Source organism: Cibotium barometz, chromosome 8 (assembly GCF_041138505.1).
Source record: "Cibotium barometz isolate CiBa-2024 chromosome 8, ASM4113850v1, whole genome shotgun sequence".
Lineage (NCBI taxonomy): Eukaryota > Viridiplantae > Streptophyta > Polypodiopsida > Cyatheales > Cibotiaceae > Cibotium > Cibotium barometz.
Genome location: NC_141053.1, coordinates 6,725,359 through 6,741,667, shown reverse-complemented (window position 1 = coordinate 6,741,667; position 16,309 = coordinate 6,725,359). Strand labels below are relative to the sequence as shown.

Genomic DNA, 16,309 nt, shown 5'->3' with positions numbered 1-16,309 from the left:
GCCGTAGACCATAACGAAATAACATCTGCATCCAGTAGGCTGAGCTGAGAGGAGAAGAAAACTGCCAAAGCAGCAAACCGCGGATACGTAGAATGTGCCCATGTATTCCAGACAAGGAATCAAATTCTATGTATGCCCCATCTCTCTCCCTCTCTCTCTCTCTCTCTCTCTCTCCCCCTCCTATTTGCTTTTCCATAATCAGCAACAATTAACACATCTAACCACAATCAAGAAAAGCTGCCGTTATGCTGCATGTAACAAGGGCTATATGGAGATCTACAGTCATAAAGAACTTGCAGCATTTGCCAGCTATGTGAGATTAGGGAGATTGAGATGGAGGGGTACCTTTTCAAATGCCATGTCTATTAGAGATTTTAAGTAGATATTATTTGCTTATTTTGGGAATGTGTTGGACCTCTATCACAATTTATTTAGTAACCTGATTAGTGATGCATGGGCTTCTTTCTCCTCGAAGTGAAGCGGCTTTGGCAGACTACACATCAGTCACAGATACTTGTTACCTCTTCAAGGGTAACAGGATATTGCTACCTTAGAATGCATGTCATGTGTTCCCCTTAGAGACCCTTTCTACAGTAGCCTCGAGGCAGCCTACAGGAGTAAGGATAAAGGATGCTGCCAGAGTTCTAGTCACTCAACACCCAAACGCTCAAAACCAAGCAAATATAGTTATCTTGGATCCGGAGTCTACATGCTATTGCTTCATGGCTTACTTTAACCTGGAGAAACTGTTGCAGAGCCTCATGACCAGAGGCTACATGGTTATATGTAAGAGATTTGTTGCTGTCTTCTTAATCAAGAGGTACTTATGGTTGAGGCTCATGATCGAAGGATACATGAAGATACCCCTTACTCGTGTGCACATATTTAGGCTTGAGTTTTACATTCTTTTTATGACTACTTTGTCATATGTGGTTGGGAGTTTTGGTTTTATTGTTTTCATGTTATATGCCACTATGCATATTGAATGTATACTGATGACCTAACTTTGTCTCACAGACCGCTGTGGTCTTTTGTTAGAGGTCAATAGATAGCCCTGACTCAGATGCCCCTACTTGATGGACCACAACAGTGCACATTGACAGCACATGTGCCACAGATGCCACCCTACCCAAAGGGATCTCCCTAGGCAGAGCGATTCAGGTGCAGCGAGCTAGACGGCCGAGACCCACTGGTCTGAGGAGATGCTCCAGCCTCCATCCAACAGCTTCAGATCCCGAGAGATCCTCCAAAGATACAGGAGTGCCCCTCCATAGGCAGTGGATGTGGAGGGCCTCTATACAGTCATAGATCTCAAGGACCCACTTTGATCTCCTCACATTGTATCATTGTAAAATTGTACCAGTGGCACTTAGAGGGCTGTTGTCTCTTCTCTCACCTCTAGTTTTTAGCATGTGTTTTTTTGATGATTTTGTCACTTCACTTCATGGAAACATTGTAACACTTTTGGTGTCATAGACCCTTTGGTCTTTTGAAACGTTAATAGAACTCTCTCTCTCTCTCTCTCTCTCTCTCTCTCTCTCTCTCTCTCTCTGTGCTGCATAAATTAAAGGCACACATGCATGCCCACGCACCCACACATGCAGGCATGTGCATTCCATTTGCCTTTTATGAGTTTCCAAAACGAAGCTTTTCAAAACTCTTTTCTCTTTTTCAGAGGCAGAATAGATATCCTACATACCTTGTGTTGAAAGCTAGGTGATGACAATGGCAAATGCACACTTTTCTACAGATAAAGAGGAGGCAGGTGCTTCTGTTTTTCTATATCACGAGGGACCCGTTTTTCAGCATGTATACAAGGTAAAATTTGGCTTGTGTTTCCTGGGGGGGAGGGGGGGCGGTGGATGGCTGTGTTTTTTGAACTTTTTGTATGCACACCCACACATGTATGCCGTACATACATGCAGGCATGCATACACACATATACATAGATACATGCATGCACACACACACATATACATACATACATGTATGTAAGCATGTAATATTTACATATGAACATACATGCATGTCTTTGTATTCTTGCAAAAAAATTTCTAGTGTTTGTTTATTGTTAAATAAGTGCAATTTTTCTCTCATTTTGTAAGGTGGGTGAATTTCAATCTTATGAAGGTATATTTATAGATTTCTTGGTGTTTTTTCTCTGATTACAATTTAAATGATTCATGTTATATGCATTACAGGCCGTGTCTTGGTGTAGCTGAGAGGGCCCTGAGGCCGGTACCCTTAATAGGCTCTATAGGAGGTAAATTGAATGGCTATTATGAGAACTTATAATATTTTCTACATAAAAGCTTAACCTAGTGTTTGTGGCTGGTTGGTGTTCAGGGAAAGTTTTAGAGTTTCTTATGGGTATCCAAACCCGGTACTGCTATACTTCCGGCTCATAATGAAACAACACTAGTAGAGCTGTGTGCATGCTCTTTCACAAGCTTGTCGTGTTAAGGTTAGCCTTTACTCTTGAAAGCAAGCTTCATATAACTTGTTTGGATGTTATGTGATGTTAATACGGTTTCCAGTCGGGAGCTTTATTCATGGGCTGGGCTTTAACAGGTTCTCAATCCACTCCTGCAATGACAATTATGCAACAAAAGCTCACCAGCTGAATTTTAAGCTTGCAGGGTGTACCTACATATCCTGCTGTTTGCTGCATGAGTGAAGTGTTCTTCTCGGCCTGGGGACAACAAGGCCAATTAACTATTCATAACTGTGTTAGCTTCTGACTTCGATGGAGCTAGTAATCCCTCTCTCTCTCTCTCTCTCTCTCTCTCTCTCTCACGCACCCATGCACGCACGTGTTCACACACATGCCTGTTTGCAATCACCCATGCACGCATGTCCCCACACACTGACCATGTGCTCACGCGTAAACATGTGCAAGACATGCGCTCACATGCAAGACACTGGCCTACAATTCTGGAATATAGCCGTACTTAGAGGTGTCATTAATTTATGTATCTTGACACTGACTGGTATCGTAATATGCACAAGTCTCTCAATTCAGGGAAAATCGAGCAAGTTAGTGTCTTCTGACAGGTTAATGAAATTTTCAGCTGTAAAAAGGGACACAAAATTGGTGAAAACGGGTGTGATGCCTGTAAAAAATCATCCCTGCTTGCACACGCACACATGTGTCATACATTTGTTTATCTTTTATGGTTCATAGATCTACTTTCTTCTTGAAATACATATTTTCCTCTCCAGGGGGAGCACTGAAGCTTTTGCTTTGGCCCATCATAATATTAATGCTTTGCCCTTTTTTTTTAGCATGCCAATGGCTTGCTAACTCAAATGTTAGGTCTTTCTTGGAGGGCGATGGAAGGGTAAAACAACATGGAATGTGCTTTTACAAAGAAAGCAACCATTTGTTGCTTCTGATCTTTCGAGAAGTGCAATAAATTAACATGATGTATATTATCGGAGAGACTAGACAGTAGTTGTAAAAAACATACTGTTTTATTGTGCATTTGTGCATACCAATGAAAGTACTCAAGAATGTCAGGTTGGATACGTGCTTGTCCACCAAACACGTGGCAATTGGCACTCTTCCTGCTTTGAGACAAATGCTGTAGTTATCTTAGTCTTTTTCTGGAAAGGCATTCTCTAAATGCAGCCTTTCTGTTTTAGAAATGTTGTAGACATGGTTAGTGTCCTTTATGTTAATGCAGTTCCCTATCATAGTTAAAGAAATAGGACTACGTGTGTTTAATAAATTAAAGATGACACTTGTGGCCTTGGGTAATTGCATCCCTTGCACCATTGATAGCAAGGGGGAGAATGGCCCCAATGATGCTGTGCTTCAAAAAAATTGTGATGCCATGAGGCTCCAAATTCATGGAGCATGTGAGGCAAAAAATGTTTGTACAAGAGTTTGGATGCCCAGTGTAACGATTGTGTATAAGGTGCAATTCCCAAAATGGACTGAACTGAGGTCATATATAATGACTCCCATTCATCCCAGGTAGTCTTGCTTTGTGTTTGGTGTGTTACTTGTCTTCTTCTCCCAATTTAGTTTTCACCATCACGTTTCCTAGTTGATCATGAGAGATCAAAGCATGTTGTCGCTCTTGGTGGTAAGCTTTGGGTAGTCTTGGTGATCGGTAGCTTGTTGAGGTGGCATGATAGATATATGCAATATAGAAGTTCTTCATGTAACGAGGCTTCCTTCTATTGTGGAAATGGCGAGGATCCTTCAAAATTATTTAGTTATTGCTACAAGCGGTTCACACCTTTGGATTGGCCAAAATAAGTGCAAGGAACACCATGGAATGATTTGTATGGGCAGATGGCGCTTTGGATCTGCTTGTTGGGTGTGACATAATATTAAACTCCGAGCTCATAGAATGATGTCTAAAGATTGGGCTTCTTCGTACTGAATACGCTGGCTAGGGCGACGTTTTGATGGTGTTGAATTGGAGTCGAAGCAAAGGTTGCATGTATTGAAGCTCGTTGGAGGTACTCCTTGCAGGGTTGAGGGTTCGGTAGGCGATGGGTCACACCATCGACCAGGCTTGCACCCGCCATGGTCTCCCCATCTAGAGATGTATCTAGAGGGTTGGCGCCATGGTCTCCCCATCTAGAGATGTATCTAGAGGTTGGCGTTGACAAGGTTAGTTGTAGATGCATATGTTTCTATCATGAGATGTACTTGGGGGTCGATGTTTTGACGAGGTTAGTTGTAGGTACATGTGTGTGTGTGTGTGTGTGTGTGTGCCGTTAGATGCGAGGTGATGCTCGTCATGAAATAAGCAAGTGATGTGTATTGGCACTAGGCGTAAGGTGTGTCCCTATGTGTGAACTTCTCCAACTTCAAGATTTCACCAACTCAATTGCTTTCTTCAAGCGTTCAACATTTTATTGACGTCTCTTTTCTTGGGGAGTCAAGGTCTTTAGATTAGTGATGCATGGCAGTTGCCTTTGTCCATAGCTCCATTTGAGCTGGGCGGCCTCTATGGCTTGAGGGATTAGGTATTAGTGAGAGCACTGATGATAGAGGCAATGTGGTAGGGCCAAAAAAAAGGCCATGGAAGGCTAGTGTTGACTTGAGAAAGGTCTAGGCAATGGGTTGTAACATGGGCGCTTGCGTTTGCCATGGCTTCCCCATCTAGAGATGTACCTGGAGGGTTATCAGCAGTAAGGCTCACTGCTGCAAGTGTGTGAAAGAATAGTGCTTATGTGTTCAATACATGCAAAGCTTGTGGATATAATGCAAGTGGTGTGCATGGGCATTGGAAAAAAGGTGCACTCATGTAGAAGCTTCTTCAGGTGAAAACTCCAACACTTTGCTTTCTTTGACTCTTACATAGGGTTGTAGATAGGGAATTGGTTGTGGATGTGTAACGAGGCTAGCCGATAAGGGAGGGGGAGGTGAATGAGGTTAGGTTATCCATGAGAACAATAGAATTAAGGATACCTAATTTAGTAAGTACATTGGCTAGTTGGTCCACTTGCATGAAGCATGGCAATGTCAGTGAAAAGAAAGGAAGTACTATAGAGCTACTCTAAACTTGGGATTGAAATTTTGGATTGTTGGATAATGTTGATCTTGGACATGGATCATTGCTTTGATCTTTTAGACATCTCTACCTTGCTTGATTAGTGCGGATGTAGTCAAGTTTTGTGCCTTGGAGGGAGATGCTTGATTAAATCAACACTTTGTGTGAAGATCTCCATTTGGGTGCATGGGTTTGATAGCTCCATGGATCGCAATTGGGATGTCCATTTGATTGGGCAAGCCCATAGGATTCTCCGGGCATCTTCATGAAGTCCAAGCATGACCAATGTGGATGGAAGATTGGTCGTCCTTGTGAGTGTGTAGATGCAGTAATTGTGATTCATGGATGCAAAGAGGGTTGGACTGAGCAAGAACAAGACTCAATGAAGAAGATGAGACAAGATAAATGGATTGAAGGCAAGCATGCAAAGTGTTAGTATGGGGCATTAATGCTACATGTAAGAATGGGAATCCATGTTAGATTGCCTTGATAAGGTGTGATTGAGACGGTTGTTAAGGTGGAGTTGAGACCATTGGGTGTGATTGGTGAAAGGCATGCGTGTGTGGATGGATGCAAGATGGACCACAAGGTAGGAAGAAATGTCCAGGTCTATGTTTCTAAGTACCAATGGCAAAAGGATGTGAGTGAATGGGATGGAATGTACTCGGAAACTTTCAAGGGTTTGGTTTCGAGCGGTGTACATGCAAGCAAACCTGGTTATACCGGCTCTACCCTCCATGGGGAGCGCTTTACCAATTGTGGGGAGCCAAAGTAAGAAGTAAAAGGAGGGTGAAGGGTTTTACCTATGCTTACCAATTGTCGGGAAGAATGGGGACATTAGTGTTATGTTGATTGTCTTTTCTACCGCTCGTAAGAATGCCAATCAACATACTCTTGCTCGTGCAAGGTCTTTCAAGTTTTCTTGTCTCTCAACATCTCTCTCTATCTCCACACCATTGATGACCATATAAATTAGGATAATAGGAGATCCATGTTATGCAAGACAAGCCACTTAGGATTCATCTTGACTTCATGTTAAAATGTTTTCTTTTGTCTCACTTTCGGGCTCCATAACTCTCTTTGGGGTTTTTGTTTAGGGAAAAAATCTCGTGCCCATGATTGGGTATTGATTGTATGCCCATGCTTACTTGTATGAAATAATTGCTTGAAATATTGGGCACATGTTCGTGAGGGTACATGAAATCCACTTCTTCTATTTACCTATTTTGGTAAATGTGACATCTCGTCATTCATCCTCCTTGACGAGCCTCCTCTCTTTCTCTCACATAGATCTGGCCAGGGTGATGGCGGAGGAGTAAAAATTTTGTTTCTCCTCTCTACACATTGCTCTCTCTCTCTCTCTCTCTGTGTTATGGCTCATTCTAACCCTCCTTGAAACACATCCAAAAAGAGATTACTTGGTGAACTGCAACTGTCGTGAGTTTCTTTCCAATGATCGAGCTCGTAACCCTCGAGGTCTCGAAGCTCTATAACTGTTTGAGAAGCAATTCCACCGTGCCTCTCGCGAGCGTTATCACACCGTCGCCTTGCACTACGGGTACTCGTCCCTCCTCTCACTTCACTTCTCTTACACACACTTGCTAGCATGCATTAGGGAGAGAGATTAGCAAGAGTAAGACTCAATTGCACAATGGGAGAGTATATGGTATTATGAGAGACATTCACTTATATACATGGCCATAAGTATTCACACTCACTTAAACTGTGGTCGATTGGGCACTTTAGGCTCATATAAGAGGCCTAATGCTATTATAACGACTACTCTCATAATATATCCATGAAGTACATCACTTAGGACTTCATCCTAACTTGCGACCACACGCTCTTGAAGCGGGAATCGTCATAAATACTCTTTCATACCATTACGGGCGCACGTCCAAGTTGTAGCTTTGGACACTATTGCTTCATATCTTGTATGTATGACCCTTTGGTGTATCTATCGTGACTCCTTGATGTAAGATAATGGCGGTAGATCTTGTTAACCTAGGAATGGGTTAACATCCCCCCTTTTATGATGGTGATCGCGTCCTGGTGATCGTATCGAAGATCTTTGTGTGGGGAGAATGGACAAGCTTTGTCGATGGCTTTGATGTTGAGTGACATTCAATGATCTTTGTCCCTCCTCCGGAAGGAATGAGAAAGGTTAGTTAGTGAATAAACAGGTTAGTGGTTTATCAAAAATTCCTAACGGTGTGGGGGGTGGAGTTTTGCGAATGATTGCATTTTTATATTTGTGTGAGTATTTTTTTTAAAAGAATTTGTTGCTCACATTGTTGTTGGCAATCATAAGCAAGGTTACATGTGATTTGAGTTAGTGGGGATGCTAAGATAATAATAATAATGGGAGAGGAGAGGAAAGGATCCGGAGGAATGTCGACATAATCATGAGAATGAGATGGTGATTCTCAGTTCCTCATTTGATTCATTGAAGCGATATTCATCATTTGAAGAATTTGGCCTTCGATGATGTTCCTTTATGTGGCAGGATTCTTGTTAAATGTTGTTAAGTAGGACATGTTCTTGCTTTCTTCTGTCCATGTGTTTTTTTATGTTTTTATGTATATTTAAGTGCTCTTATGAAGCGAATATACATGAAGTACAAGAATTGAGTTATATAAACTCTTGTTGAACTGCTTTGTGTTGAAGTAGCCACTTATTGGTGAGGATTGAAAGAATTACATCGACTTGCGAGTCTAATATAAATATCTTCACTAAGGATTGAAGATCATTGATTTGTGACGATGGTAACTTCGTTTTGAGAGGTTTGAAATTTGAAGGAAAACTCCAGGCGATGGGTTATACAATTGACCAGGTTTTCATCCACCATGGTTCCCCCATCCAGAGATATACTTGGAAGTTGTCGATGGTGAGGCTTTCGTATAAATGTTCTCCCGTATGAGTATGAATATGTACTCATGTAGCAGTTGGTACATTAATTTAGCCAAAAGAATAGTAAGCTATAAGCTTAATAAATATATAATGGCTATTGAAGATCGTTGGGAAAGTGTTAACGCATGAGATGGCTTAATCTGTGTGTGGCTTAAATCGTGAAAGTGCAAGTTCTTAAGCCATGAGACTGTTAATTCGTGAGAGACCTGAACTTGTGAGATTGTAGTTTTTTTTGCCGTGAAGGGATATTCCATGAAATGGCATAATCTCGTAAAAGTGCAGGTTTTTTAGGTGTGAAGGGATACTCCGTGAAATGGCCTAAACTCATGAAAGTTAATCTCGTGGCTTAAATCATGAAAGTGCAGGTTCTTAAGTCGTGTCTGTTAATTCATGAGAGACCTAAACTCGTGAGATTGCAGGTTCTTTTGGCTGTGAAGGAATATTTCGTGAAATGGCCTAATCCCGTGAAGGGCAAGTTTTTTGTTGCCTGTGAAGGGATACTCCGTGAAATAGCCTAAATCCGTGAAAGTTAATCCCGTGAAATGATGTTTCCGTGAAAGTGCAGGTCGTGAAGGGTAATTCTATGAGGGTAATTTCGTAAAATGGAATTTCGTGAAAGTGCAGGTTTTGATCCCATGAAGTTGCAGGTTTTGATTCCGTGAAGTTGCAGGTTTTTTAGGCCATGAAAGATTATTCCGTGAAATGGCCTAAACTCGTGAAAGTGCAGATTTTGACCCCGATGATTTTTTATTGAATTGATTCTATGGGTCAGCTAGGGCATGACATGCGAGCAATAGGTTCTTGTGCAGTTATGCTCACATCCAGAGGGGTGACAAGAGCATTGTGAGTTTGTTTTTGCTGCGCTCATAAATCTCCGTTGCAGATGTGGGAATTGATTCTTGAATTTTTGGCAAGGCAGTAGATAAGACTACTCGTTGGTTACCATTAGAGTTGCTTGAACACATAAGCTCTTGTGTAGGTGCTGAATGCATGAGAGTGGTTGAGTGACTTGCTTGGTGTTTGCTTGGGTCTCCATTCTTGTCAAACTTTTGGTGATGCTGTTGGGATTGAAGTCGGTGGTGAGACTTTCTTCACGTTGTTTGATTTTGGCAACCATATGATGGGATTACCATCATAGTATCCTTGAAGTACATGCACAGGCACCCATCTTTGATGAACATTAGAAGTTGGTGGTTGATGCTTTTGGTGTTGAGACTTTGTTCTTTGTGTACAAGCTTAGGGGGCTTTGTGATACGCTTGGAAATCTAAGCGGTGGTATGTCCTTGGTAGTACCCTTGTGCTTGCAGTAATGTTTTGGGTACCCACACTTGTTGACTTGGTGAAGTTCTTTGAGGAACTTGCATAGGTTTTTGTGGATGGTGTTGTGGAATACTTTTCTTTTTCCTTGGCCTCTGAGTGCTGCGTTGAGGAAGAGGCTTTGACTGTTGAGATACCCAAATTTGATTGGCACCTTAATAGTAGCCTTGAGCTACAAGTAGCTGCTTCTCCACCCACATCTTGATACTATTAAGATATCTTGATTTTTGTTGTCTTGGTGGAGTTTTCATTTGGGTTGATGTGGAAGGTTTGGGGTCCTCCTTGACTTTGGTTGGCGCTGAGGCTACATGTTTGAGACTCATGGCCATTGTTGACGAGCGATGACAAGGCAAGAGTCTCTTGTGGAGTGGCTGTATGATGAGGCTTTCCAGCATGCGGTTGGCTCCTTTGGTGGGATTTGTGGATGAAGAGGTATAGGCTCCGGGGCTTTTCCTTTGAGTTTCGTACGAGAAACAAATGGTTGTGTTGTGGAAACTTCTTCAGGAATAGGTGTTGATTGTCAGATTTTGGCATTGAACTTCGTTGGTGAGGATCGGATTGAAGGAGTAGATGCTTTATTGGATTCGGTCGTTGACGCAGATTGTAGGTCATTGTGTAGAGGGGCTTCTGTGGAAGAGGCTTGTAACCTTTGCGTTCAGCATCATAGAAATCCATTAAAGTGGGATCCTCTTTCTGGCAATATAGTATTGTCAACTTTTTGTCGTTGACCCACCATGATGACTCTATCGCTAGTAAAGTATAGTGGTGCTTGGGCAGCAATAGTCCATTTATGTCCCAAGATCAAATTTGCTTCCAACGCATACTTAACCACAAAAAACTTGCAAGTAAGCGGATTAGTTGCAATATACATTGTATGTTCAAAGTACCCCAAATATGGCATGTTCAAGTCTTGTGTAAAGAGAATTCTTTCAGGATGTGTCGTGAGTGTTGGTTGACCTAATAAATCCCATAACTCGAGGGTCATGAGATTGTGTTCTCGTGTTGGATAAAGATGTACTTGAGCTGTGGTGATTTTATTTGAAATTTTCAATCCAACCAGAATCTTCGAGATGTTTTCAGTAAGATATGCTGGAAGTTCCAGCTTCTCTAAGGTCTCTTCCTCCCATAATAGCAATTGTATAATGCCTGCAGGATTGTTCAAGGTGATTGTTTGCATGGATTCATCTATTGAATACAACGAGTCACGTATCAAGGTTACACCAACAAGGACGACATCATACTCAAGGGAATCTAGGGTAACAAGGGAGGTAAATTTCACATCTCCACCGATTGTTTGAGTAGTATAGCTAAAGTAACCTGGAAATGCTTTGTCCATTGGCTTCTCTTGCAAGACCATTGTCCGTAGTAGGGATAAGTTTAAGTTGTCCCAATAATACCCAAGTGTCTATTGTCATGATGTTATGACTAGTGCTGCGGGGGCTAATCAATGCGTGTTTACGCTTAACATCATTGCATGTAGGGAAATCTAACCATACCATGATAGATTCTTCTAGAGGAACCATGGATGTTTGAGTTTTTGTTTCAGCTTTAGATCCTGTTTCTGTTTCATATTTCCACTCACGTTCATTCTCTTTGTAGCTCTCAACTTTTTCAAGAGTTTCCAATGTGTACACTGGCACACTTGGCCCTCTGACAATTCTAAATGAGGTCTGTTTGGAAACCTGCGAATCCTCACAGTCCTGTTTTATGAAGCTCTTTATGTCTTGGTATAACTCATGTTGAGCCCTTAAAGGTGCAAGTGCTGATGTAATGCTGGCTTCACCATGAGAGAAGAGCATTCCTCCAAATGAGGTTTTAAGAGAATGCTTTAATTTTGTAAGGGAATTATCGAATTCCTCACGTGCTTTCTCAACCGCGTCGTGCAATCTTTCTTCCTCTTGAAAGGGGAAGCGGAACTCCTCTGGGTGTTGTATTTGGTTGTTTTTTTAAGATTGGCATTATGAGGCTCAATCACAACCGATGATCATGTAAGACACTCAACCAAGCTAAGCACGCTCTCTTGAGCTTGCTTTTTGCGTTCCACATGTCTTATGATCATTATGATCAATTTGGGGTGTTTAGGTGGGTTTTAGTTTCTTGATTGGTCTATTAAGTGCACTGAGTGGTGATGAATAAAAAATTGTTTCATTCTCACTTAGTGACGTACTAGAACTTGTTTCATTTTCTGACTTTCTTTGGATTGTCAGTTTTTCATTATGGTTGCCCATATGTGATGAGATCGAATTTTCTTTTGGGCTTTTGTACCATGTGTCACACATATGGGTTTTGCAGTTTGTGTGGAGGGCTTTGAGGTGGATGTTTCTGCATCATGTATATCTTTTGGCTCTTTTGGGTTTATGTCCCCCTTTTGGGTTTATGACCTCCACAGGCTCTTTTTCCTTGTCCTTTAATTCAACCCTGTTTTCAATAGTTTGTTGTCCCTTATTTTTCTTGGGTTTAGAAGGTTTTGCTTTTTCGTTTGGATTCTGCTTTGAAGTATATTCTTCTACCCATGTTTCTTTTACGTTCTTTTTGATCGTCTCTCGTGCCTTGGCTTGTAAGCATGTAAGCACATTCAAGGGTACCGTGGACAATTGCTCGTTTTGCACACTTAAGATATTAAGAGTTGTATTTTGTGAGACAAGTTGCATTGAAGCAACTCGTCTTGGGCAATTTTGGATGCCATATTGTTCACACATGGGTCGCAAAGTGTCAGTGACTATGGGTATGGAAGTATTACAAACTATGTAGTCTGCCACCTTGTGAGGTCCACGATAATAGAAACACTGAAGTGTTCGATTAACTGCTTCCTGAGCGTTTCTACCCTTTGGACTGTTTCTGTTTGGTACACGGGAGGTGGAGGTTTTGAGTGCATTGTGGATAAAGTGGGACACTTTTTGGTATCATGATGTAGTATAGAAAAACAGGTCCCTTGTATGCACAATGGGGATTGGGATAGTCGTAGAGTGATTGCACTCAACACAAGACATTTCGTTCCTCACTTATAGAGGCATTAAGGATGTTTGGTTTTTGAAGGATCTCATTCTCTCTTAGAGATGTCGATTGAAAGCTTTTAAGCAAGGCTGTATAGAATTCGGGGAATGACAATTTCGAGATCGCTCTTTCTTTTGCCATTGCTTCACTTGGTTTAGATGAGGAACACCTCGTAGCATGATTATCTTCTAGCATGTTGTTATCTCAACGTATTGCTTCGTTATAACATTGATCGAATGTTTCTGGATTGGATACAATGATCAAGTTGTGTAAGCTGTTATTCTTTAAGCCCATCATAAAACATCTCTTCAATTGAAAATCGTTTAAATTCTTCCATGACTCATATCGTGAGTCCAAGAGTTTTATCCATAGGATAAAGTCTCTAATGGTTTCATTGGGTTTACGCTTAATTGAATAGAGTTCTTTTGCTGCACTCCACCGATCACCTCGTCTTGTTGAAAAACCATGGATAAAGGCAGTTTTCTAGGTTCTGAAGTTGGTCTTAATCACTGGTATCAATGTGATGAACTATCGACTAGCTTTTTTCTCTATGCATAGATTCAACGCATGTACCTTGGTGGAGCAGTTGGGATTTCCAAAGGCTTCACATCTCTGTTCAAACATTTGTATGAAGTGAACAGGATTTGTTGTTCCATCTGCCCATGATTTTGAAAATTTGTACGGTTGTATTTCTGTATGAGTCACTGAGGTTGTATGTGAGTGCTCTTGTTTGGGAGAGACTCACTCAGTCCTTGGGCTATCCCTCTTCCTAGACTAGTCAGTATGTCTAAGATGTGGGCATCCAAGAAAGGGTTAGTACATATAGGATTTGTGGAATGTTAGGTAAGGGACCAAAGCTCGGTGGGATCAAAGTGATATGTGGTGTAAAACCCGATGACACGCTTGTTATAGGCATGGCCAATGGTATTGGGAGGTGCATTTGCAGCATAGATCTCAATGGCTCGAAGTTGTCAGCCATTGGGTTCAATCCTTGTGTGATCCTTGGCAATACAAAAGGAATTTTGAAAAACTCTGTATGAGAGAGTTGTAGTATTTTTGGAGTACCACAACTTTATTTTCTTGAGTCGTTTATGATTTTGTCGTTTTAGACCCTCAAAAAGTAACTCGAATATGGTTTGATGTCGTTTACGCGCTGTTTTTTACGATTTTTGTGCTTTTGGCTGTTTTTTGCTTCGATTTTCAGGTCAAATTTTGAGGCTCGAAGACCAAAACGATCGATTTTGACTTCGAACGATCCGGTCCAAAGTTGAAGAGCTCGATGTCAGCTTTTCGATGAGCCTTAGAGCGCCTTCATACGGTTTAGGAGATACAGGCCTCCAAACAAGGGTGTTTTCCAGAGTTGTGAACTAGTAGGGTGCAGTTCACACCGTGAAGAGGACTTCACGAAAAAGTTAAATTCGATTTTTTAATTTTTTGGCGCGGACTCCTAAGGCGTGAAACCTTAGGCCATGAAAGTGCAAAAATGGTTCACGGCGTGAACCTTTTTTTTTAATTTAATGGAGGCTTGAACGAAGTGTTTCACGCCGTGAAACCTTAGAGTTTCACGCCGTAAAGTAGACTTCACGGAAAAGTTAAACTCTTTTTTTTTGTGCGAACTCCTAAGACATGAAACCTTAGGTCATAAAAGTGCATAAATGGTTTACGGCGTGAACCTTTTTTTTTTTTTTTTCGGAGACGTGAACGAAGTGTTTCACACCATGAAACCTTAGGATTTCACGTTGTAAATTGGACTTCACGGAAAAGTTAAATTCATTGTTTTAATAAGGGCGTGAACGAAGTGTTTCACGCCGTGAAGCGGACTTCATGAAAAAGTTAAATTCGTTTTTGTTTTTGCGAGGGCGTGAACGAAGTGTTTCACGCCGTGAAGTGGACTTCACAGAAAAGTTAAATCCTTTTTTTTTTGTGCGGACTCCTAGAGCGTGAAACCTTAGGCCGTTGAAAGTGGTTCACGGCATGAACCATTTTTTGATTATTTTTTTTGTCTAGTGGGAAATATGAATTTCTTTTTTTTGGTGGGATTATTTTTTAATTTAAAATTAAGAAGATATGGACATTTTTTCAAAAAGGTAAGTGGGAATAAAAAAAAGTCAACCTTTTATGACACTCCTTACATCCTTCATAAATGACTCCCAAAATGGACAATTTGAATTGAATGCTCATTAGCCTTAATGAGTTATATAAAAAAGTGATTAAAAATTAATTAAAGATTAATTCATTCACTAATCTTTTTTCTTTTTTATACTAATCAAGAACTTTAATTAATCACTAATCCTTAATTAATTCACACAATTGAATACATCATTGGATAGAGCAAGGCAATCTTAATCTATGTGCATTAACAAGGTAATGCTAATCTATGTGCATCAACAAATGTGTAAATTAATCTAAAATAGAAGATTAATTAGACTTAATTTTGGTCTCCTCTTTTAAGGTAAAATTAAGCAAAGAGCTTAATGTAATTAGATATTTTGATATATCTAGATGCTCTCAAAATACTCAAAAATACTAATTTCGACTACTCATATAATCAATTTAGATCCCAATTAACACATTTTTTAAATTTTTAACCTCTTGAATAAAATTAATCACCTTTAATGATAAAAATCAGTCCATTTAGAGAAATTAGTCAAATTCAATGATTTTTTTATAGTTTTAAGAAATTTTTTGAAAGATTAAGCTACTCCTAATGCTTGCTAACACTCTAATGCAAATAATTTCAACAAAAAACACACAATTAAACTAAAATTAATGATCTTAAATCTATGTTTAATATTAAAGAGAGCTAATATTCACTAAAAATTGCATTCTATTACATTGTTTGATGCAATGGATGCAAACTAAGCTTAATACAAACTATGTGCAAGCCCTAAGAACATGAAAAATCACAATAACAACAAATTAAGCTAAAAATTAAGCAAAAAGTATCTTTACAAAAACAAAAAAGAGAACTATTCTACTTATAGTACCCTTGCATGACACTTATTAATGTCCTCAAATGGAGAAACATAATTGTTAATCCTAACATTTCTAGATCGTAAAGACCTAAACAATAAACCTTAGTAAAGCATAGTTTCAAGGTTAAAAATTAGTCAAATTGAGTAAGTTAAGAAACATTTAGCATCCTCAGACTCTTATAACCAAAATTTTGTCAAAAATAATATACAAGGCTAGTACTATCAAAATTTGTTATATTTCAACTTAATCCAAACAAGCATGAATTACCAAGAATAAGAATCCCAAACTAGTTGATAAGTGAGAGATTTAATTTAAGTGGTACTGTTAAAGGTTTAAGATTAGTTCAAGTTATATTGTTAAATGTTTAAAATTAGTTTAAGATATATACCAACTTCATAGACCTAGACAGATTCTCAATTATCAAAAGACGAATAGAGACTACACTTAGTTTTTTAAGAATATCTTCAAGACTATATTCAAGCGTTCAAATTATTCTCTCATTAAGAAATAAGAATTCCCAAGGAATGAACCTACCTTAACAATACTAGACTTAGAAAAAATAATTATTATTATCCTTAGATTTAGAGAATACTCAAGAA

General features: G+C 39.9%; 1 protein-coding gene across 5 annotated transcripts in view; it reads left to right on the top strand.

The window, feature by feature from the left end:
• The window catches only part of LOC147635859 (peroxisome biogenesis protein 16-like), a 72,056-nt gene extending 68,346 nt beyond the window's left edge, over positions 1–3,710 (top strand). Inside the window, exons 6-10 of one of the 5 annotated variants that reach the window (XM_086801215.1) lie at positions 1,751–1,818; positions 2,202–2,263; positions 2,347–2,464; positions 2,640–2,755; positions 3,286–3,710. In XM_086801215.1, the coding sequence (XP_086657341.1) occupies positions 1,751–1,818; positions 2,202–2,263; positions 2,347–2,408 (192 nt within the window). In that variant the 3' untranslated portion in view covers positions 2,409–2,464; positions 2,640–2,755; positions 3,286–3,710. Of the gene's footprint in view, positions 1–1,675; positions 1,819–2,201; positions 2,264–2,346; positions 2,465–2,571 lie in introns of those variants that run through there. The other 4 variants (XM_086801213.1, XM_086801214.1, XM_086801212.1 and 1 more) reach the window with 4 other exon arrangements.
• The last annotated feature ends 12,599 nt before the right edge of the window (positions 3,711–16,309 follow it).